This window comes from Nicrophorus vespilloides, unplaced genomic scaffold (genome assembly GCF_001412225.1).
Source record: "Nicrophorus vespilloides isolate i.1.1-1 unplaced genomic scaffold, Nicve_v1.0, whole genome shotgun sequence".
Lineage (NCBI taxonomy): Eukaryota > Metazoa > Arthropoda > Insecta > Coleoptera > Silphidae > Nicrophorus > Nicrophorus vespilloides.
Window position 1 is genome coordinate 1 of NW_017099462.1, and position 7,355 is coordinate 7,355.

At 37.2% G+C, this 7,355-nt stretch overlaps 1 protein-coding gene across 1 annotated transcript; it reads left to right on the top strand.

Annotated features, from left to right (window-relative positions):
* Positions 1–441: 441 nt before the first annotated feature.
* LOC108564543 lies at positions 442–6,770 on the top strand (the record flags this gene model as incomplete). The annotated part of the gene is given in 11 exon segments (XM_017923616.1): positions 442–503; positions 1,008–1,079; positions 1,153–1,290; positions 1,567–1,632; positions 1,716–1,907; positions 1,984–2,206; positions 2,284–2,536; positions 2,638–2,821; positions 2,935–3,377; positions 4,376–5,816; positions 6,218–6,770. Coding segments are annotated over 11 exon segments (3,116 nt in total), but the record flags the coding sequence as incomplete, so codon positions are not given.
* Between the last annotated feature and the right edge of the window lie 585 nt (positions 6,771–7,355).

Consider the following 7,355-nt stretch of genomic DNA (forward strand, 5'->3'; position numbering starts at 1 on the left):
TTGGGAAGGACTGTTTGGATTTAAATTTCAAGGAGAGGGACATGTATCGGTCGAGGAGAGGGACTGTCCTCCTATTATGTTAAATAAATTCAATATTAAAATGATGCTATAAAATTTTATATTGAAATAACGGAAACAATTCCATTAAAATCAAAGTATCTAAAAGTGTATTTCACTTTATTATATAACTATAAAATTTGCAAGAAGCGTTTTCCTGGAATTGTCAAGTTAATTGTTTGAAAGTTGACTAAAAAAAAAATTATAAATATTTTATTTGCGAAAACGTTTTTCTACAACGATGAATTTAATATACAGAAGATATGAAGCTTAAATATTCTTCCTTCTGTAAATAATAATTTCCTAAAGTTACACGAAGTTGCGAGTTGCGTAATATGTAAGCGGTAGCGAGATGGCCCTAATAAATGTTTCATTTATTTCCAGGCGCTGCTTTGATGAAAATCGTCGAAGTGTACAAGGAGATCCAAGACCAGCAGATGAATATCGTGAGTACCAAAAACTTTTATATGCCCGTCTCGTAAATAATTAATTCGTATTAGCACCACCCCAAACTCTGAGAACCGGAAGCGCACTTTATTCAAAAGCGGAAGCTGAAAAGCAAAAATGAAAAAAAGAAAAAAAGCAGAAAAGAATAATGATAGTCCACCGACACTCGGCGTTTGGTGGTCCGCACATCCAACGAAATAACTCACGGCACTTTTGTGCACCTCGTCCTATTCCACCGGCTCCTTTTTTTATAAATCAACTTAATGTGTGTCATATAAATTAAACGTTGTACATCCAGAGTTTAATTTGGGGCTTTAGTCAAATAACGAAGCCGAGGGTTTTAACTCGTTACTGCTTCAGCTATGTTTTATTTATTTGACTAAGTGATTCGAATCGAAAAGCGTTGATTATATTAGCCTTTGATGTTTGGGTAAACAATGTAAATAACGTTGCCTCCGGTATCTCTCTTTCCTCTGTACATATAACCTTTTCGCAATTTACAGTTGAAAGCGTTCTACGTGGATCTCCTGGTGCCGCTTGAAACAAACCTCGAAAAGGATACAAAAGTTGTTCAGGTAAGCTCGGTGTTTGCAATGAAATAAACGTTTCAAAGCTAATAAACATGTATCTTCCATCTCGTGCATTCAGTCGGAGCAGAAGAGATTCCTGCAACAGCATAAACAACGAGCAGAGACGTATAGCAAGGCTGCGGCTATGATGAAGAAGCAGAGGAAGAAGTCGAGAAGCTCTACGAAAACTGGACTGGCTATGGACAAAGAACTGAAAGTATGTACATAAAGACGCAATACGAACCAACTACTTTCTATCGCCTACTATTAATATAATAATAATATATAAGTATTAGAATAAATACTTCAACTACATTCAAATATTAGACAATAAAATAATTCAGCAATTAGCAATAATTAAACATAGTGACATAATACTCACTACATTCATATTAACAATAAATTCACAATTAGAATTAACTGTAATATTATATTAATAATATTTAATACTTTCTTATTTGATGTAATTTTTATAAATTTATTTTATTTATAGAATATGCAAGTATTGGAGGAAGAGAAAACCAAGTTGGATGCTTTCTGCGAACAGAGTTTGAAAAATGTAAGTAGTTTTAGTGTTTTTTTTTATTATTTTTTTTATTCGACCTGTGGATATTTTATGATCCTATTTGTGGTATTGTGCAGGCAATGACTCAAGAACGCAGACGATACGGTTTTGTTCTGGAAAGGCACTGCTCTCTGGCCAAACACTATCTTTCATATCACACTCAAGGAGTAGCCGTATATCAACACAACCTGGAGAAATGGTCGGAAGTGGCAAAAACCCGTGAATTTCTACCCGAAACCGTTGAGAATATATTCAGCAATCGACTGAGGGTAAGTACATTCAAATGTTTTATTGTGTTCCCCTAATAACGTATTCCTTGTTGTTGTTTTTATTTTCGCTGTATAGCAAATTTCCGTTTGGCACGATGAGGATGTTTATTCGAGCCCCCGGAGCCCGCACTTCGACGACGACGGTATTAGCATCTCCTCGCAGTTGAGAAAAACAAAGAGCATGGATGCTTCCTGCTTGGATATCCGTTCGATCGGAGATGTGGGATCACCTGTGACCACTTTATCCAGAGCCAAATCCGAATACAATTTGAATTCATCCACTCATTCGCTGGAGCAAGGTAAAGCCTCTTGGTTTTGGATGATGAATAAGTAATGAGATTGATGTTGGATTTTTTTCTTTCTATTTGCTTTAAAGATGAGACACCGACGCGCCGTCCGAAATCGATGGCTGTACCTCCGGTGCCGCCGCCGCAATGGGACACGCAATTAGCGAGGGCCTTATATGCATATCTCTCCAGTGGCGAGAATCAGCTCAGTTTCCTTGAAGGGGATCTGATTGCGCTGATCGGGGAAAGAAATAAGGGATGGCAATTTGGGGAGAATTTGCGTACGCAGTGCAGCGGATGGTTCCCTTTGGCTTACACCGAAGTTCTGGACGATTCATCACTGTAAGTTTGCAATCAATAGCATTGGGGTTGTGAAGATGGTTTGGCTTATACGACAGCGTCTTCTCGCATTAGCGGACCGTTTATCAATCGTTTTGTTCCAGTTCCCCGACGCACGCGAGCAGTTCAGGAAGCGGAAACGCAAACATAGGTCAGCATCCGATGTCTCCAGGCGGTGGCGGCGGTTCGGGTTCATCCCCCGGTAATGTCAATGTCAATGAACCGCCCACCCCACGTATGTTTGGCGATACCCTTCATCTGCATAGATCATCCGCTAACGCTAAGCAGGTAGTTTTTATAGCTTGCAGCTTCTGAATTCCTTACGGATCCTCGGCGGCGGCGGCGTATTCTCTGCATCAGTTCAAATGACCAAACTGAAATGTCTTTAACGAATGTTTCAGATTCGACGTGCGATCGGTTCTAACAACATACCACCACCGGCACTGCCCGCACCTGTCCCAACCCCATCTCTGCCATATCACAAGACCGGAATGACCCAATCTCAAAGCACTAACTTCTCATCGAAAACTAATACGGAGGCAACGTTCCAATCCCCGTATTCCCAAACGGGCATTAAAAGCTCCGCTTCCAGTTTCAATTTCACTACCCCGTCGACGGGATCGTATTCCACCCATCCGCAACCGTCGCGATCCGACAGGCCCACGGCCGGAGCCCCATTGCCTCTCCACTTGCAGTCCAAGGGTAGCAAAATCGGGGGTCCCGTCGGTAATGTTTCGTTGCACAGCAGCAACGATTCGGGATTCAGCAACGATCCACCACCCCAACCGGAAATTGATTACTCGGACGATGATTCCATCCCAGGCCAGACCAAACTGCCGGCTCGGTATGTAACCCCATTTCACTTCTAATCTATTCAACCTTGAACCAACCACCCTCTTGTGTCTTATTACCTTTGCATCAATCAACCCGATACGCGGTTCGCACAGACCGAAACAGTTTATTGCTCTGTATTAATAAACGAACATCAACCAACATACTTTTTTCATTGCACTTCATAAATAATCCAATATAAAAGAGTTTCACTCAATAAAAAATTTCAATTCCGTTGATATTTTATACCAGGCAATTTTTTCCAATAAATAGAAATAGAAGTCCTTTATAGATTTGCTTCTTAGTTTTCTAAATAACTTATCTTTATACCCCATTATGAGTAATATATTGCCGTTTATATTAACTATATAGTTTGACATTAATATTCCTACAGTCGAATAAATATATTTAATAAATTAATATCAAATTTGTTAATAATTTAAAAATATATTCCGCATTTATATTTGTTATTTATATTTTTTGTAATAATGCATTATATAATATAATATATACTTTTATCTCAAATATGACTTTTAAATTGAACCCTTATTTAGAAATAGCAAACTGAATGCAAGTACATAAACTACTTTTTTTGTAGCAAAATAACTTAATTAATTAGTTTGACCTAATTTAATAAAAAGTTTTTTGGTATTATTATTTTTATAATCTTTTGCAAATATTACAAATTCAATTTGAAAAAATGCTACCACCAGAAAAAAAACATTACAACGTGTTATTGATCAAAACCTACGATTACAAAACCCCTATTATTATTTTTATAAAATTATTTTATGTAACAGAATTATGACAAATGATTATCGTCACCATTATATTATATTTGATAGTAGTAAATTATGTCTCTTATATTCGTTTAATAATACAAAGCAATAAATCAATTTCGTAAATGTAAATTCGTAATATCATTTTGTATGTTTTGAATTTTTGTTTTTTGTTTTTCGATTTTTCATTTATGTTTGTTTTTGTTTTGCTTTATTATTTTGCTTGAAATAGAAATAGTAAGCATCGTCGTGAGGTGAACAGTGATGACAATAACAATATGCGTAAAATGGCCCCAATCCGTCAGTCCACAAGTTCTGGCAATTTAATCGAAAAGAACTATTACATATCGGATGATCAGGATAATGTGCGGTACACGGGAGAAAGGAAGGGTCTTGTGAAGCGTACGAAATCGTTTTGGCGTTTCGGTAGGAACGGATCGGACAATGAAATATTGGAGGGCATGTCGCTGTGGAAGCATCGCGATTTAGTCGATGTGCCGGAGAAGAAGAAGTCTCTGAAGCATCCAATTGTGGAAAAGCCGAAGAAGCCTAGCAGGGATACTTCTAACGATTCCGAAAAGACGTTGTTAAATAACTACGAGGAGGAGAGATGTAGGAAACCGGTGGAGCCGGCACCCAGGCACAGACCGAGCTTTAGAGAAAAACCTCAAAAGATGACTATGCCCAAGGAAAACAAGAATAACAAGAATGATGATTATGAAAGTAGCTTTGAGAAGCGTAAGGATGATCAGTTTTATGATGACGGAGATGACGGACTTATGATGCGCACAGTGAATAGGAAGAACATTCTTCAGCAGTACACTAATGACTCCACTGGGCCCGATTCGGAGAGCGAATCGGAGATCACCAGTGATGACCCGTACGATTGTATAGTGGTTGATGATCAGAAGGTCCGCAAGAACGGAGAGCAGTTCCCGAATGTGGCTGCGATCGGCCGCAAGCTGGAGAAGTTATCGAAGAACACGAAATATTCTCCGAACAAAGAGCCCCCCGCGAGGAATTCGATCAACGAGAAGAATAACAACATAAATCTCAGGAACGAGCGGAATAAAATGGAAAAGAATTCCCAGCTGGAGAGCGAGGAGATTATACAATACCAGCCGCGCAGCAGCTTCAAGACGTTCGGCCACGAGATCCAGAACAATGAGAACGGGGAGAAGGAACCGAGGAATAGCGATCAAGACAGATACTACCCGCAGCCCCGAAAACGCACCGATCCCACCCCCAACAAAGACAAACGTCGTTATTACGTCGAGCAGAATAGTTTGAGTCACGAACGAAAGATGCGACCCAGCTATGATAGCATCGACTCCGAGATTGATCAAAGAGACAGCAGGAGCCATCGCCGCATGAACTCGGATGTCGAGAAGAAGGATAAGATGAAATACTACTCCATGCATCGGGAGAGTACGGCCGACGAGTACTCAGATGCAGCGACTGAAAACCGCCAGTTCCTTCCGAGGACTAAACTCACTAAAACCAACAGTAATAGCTCCAAGTATCAGGATCAGGATGGAAGCATGGCGGAATATGGTGAAACATTGCAGAGGCGTCTGAAGAGCAACGAATACGGCTCGAAAATGGACGAGAAGTCTCTCCATAATGGAAACATGTACGGACCATGGTACGACCTCTGGGGACTCGATGCATCGGTACGGAATTGAATTGATACCAGCTTCATTCATAAATGCCATCATCATTTCAGAAATATCAAATAAGAAAAGAAATTTTGAAAAAAAAACTGGTGAATGGGGACATTTTCGCTTACACTTCATTTTGTTTTAACAAATTATTATATTTTTTAATGCTTTGTTTAACACATGTTTGCGAGTTTAATTAATATTGTAATCCGAGACACACGAGATCACAAAAATTAATAAAATAATGCACAAACTACGTATAATTGTTTTTGTGCATAGGAGTTTACGAAATGTATTTAATTTGTATATTAATTAATCTCGCAAAGTTGCATTTTATAAAATATTTTCCTTCCGCTTTTGTGTTACTGATTTGCCAGACTGCAGTTTCGATGTTTCTCTTCTTTTCGTTACAGGATGACAAACAATTTCGCAACCATAAAGCTTCGGAAAAGTAGTAAGTCCGCCGACCGATCCACATCACTAATTATCGAATAGGATTAGTAACACAAACCCCCATCCCCCTTAGATTTGATAAGTTAATATTATAAGAGAGGATAAACGAACATATATTTACCATAAAACCTAGTCTTATGTCATAAAACTGGTACTTGGTAACGTAATAGGAGCATAGCAAATTACATGTAAAATATATTTTATAATATATACATAAATTTAGAGAAGAAATGTCTTTTATCGATATGCATATAACGGCGACAAGGAAGTCGACGAAGCTCAAAACTTAATGTCTTGCTAAATCAAATGCACCCATAAATGAGGCCATTGCACTCGACACATCCAGTAACTACTATGACTTAATATTCCATCCCGTTGCGTAACGTAGTATGAAATTTTCAGTTTTTTTAAGCCCAATATTGTAAAACCGTTTCGAGTTTCAACTAGACACAAAGTGTTCTTTCACGCAGATAGACATAGATTATGTTTAACAAAAAAAAATCAAATATAATACCTAATATTAACGTGTATTAAAATAATTGATGTAATATAATAACAATTACATCTGTTTGTGTCTTTATTGTTAACTTATTTTAATATCTTTACATTATATTTGTTACTAACAATATTTTATTTATTTTATTATTATATGCAGCCAATTCCTAGAAATAGAATTTGATTAAACATTAAATTATTTTTGTGATAAAATTAGAAAAAAAATCGTATTTTCAAAATAAACCACTCATGTTGATTTGCGTATATTCCAATTCGTCCTTTCTATTGCATTAATGCTTGCGGTAATTTATTCATTGTTTGATGTAAATTACTAATTAGTAAATAAACAATATTGCGTGAATAGACCGATCATTAGTGTTTTGCGCGAAACTCGGTAATAATAATGTACAACAATAAATAAATGCATATACTAAATACATAATGTTAATTAGTGTAAAGTACAGAATACTAAAATCAAGTTGTTAATATCGCTTGATATGATCTAATTAATAATTAAAATGTGTACAAAATTTTGACTATGATTTATATTACTAATCAAATTTTTCTATTAAAAATTTGCCTTTCAGTTTTCGTAAGCAATTT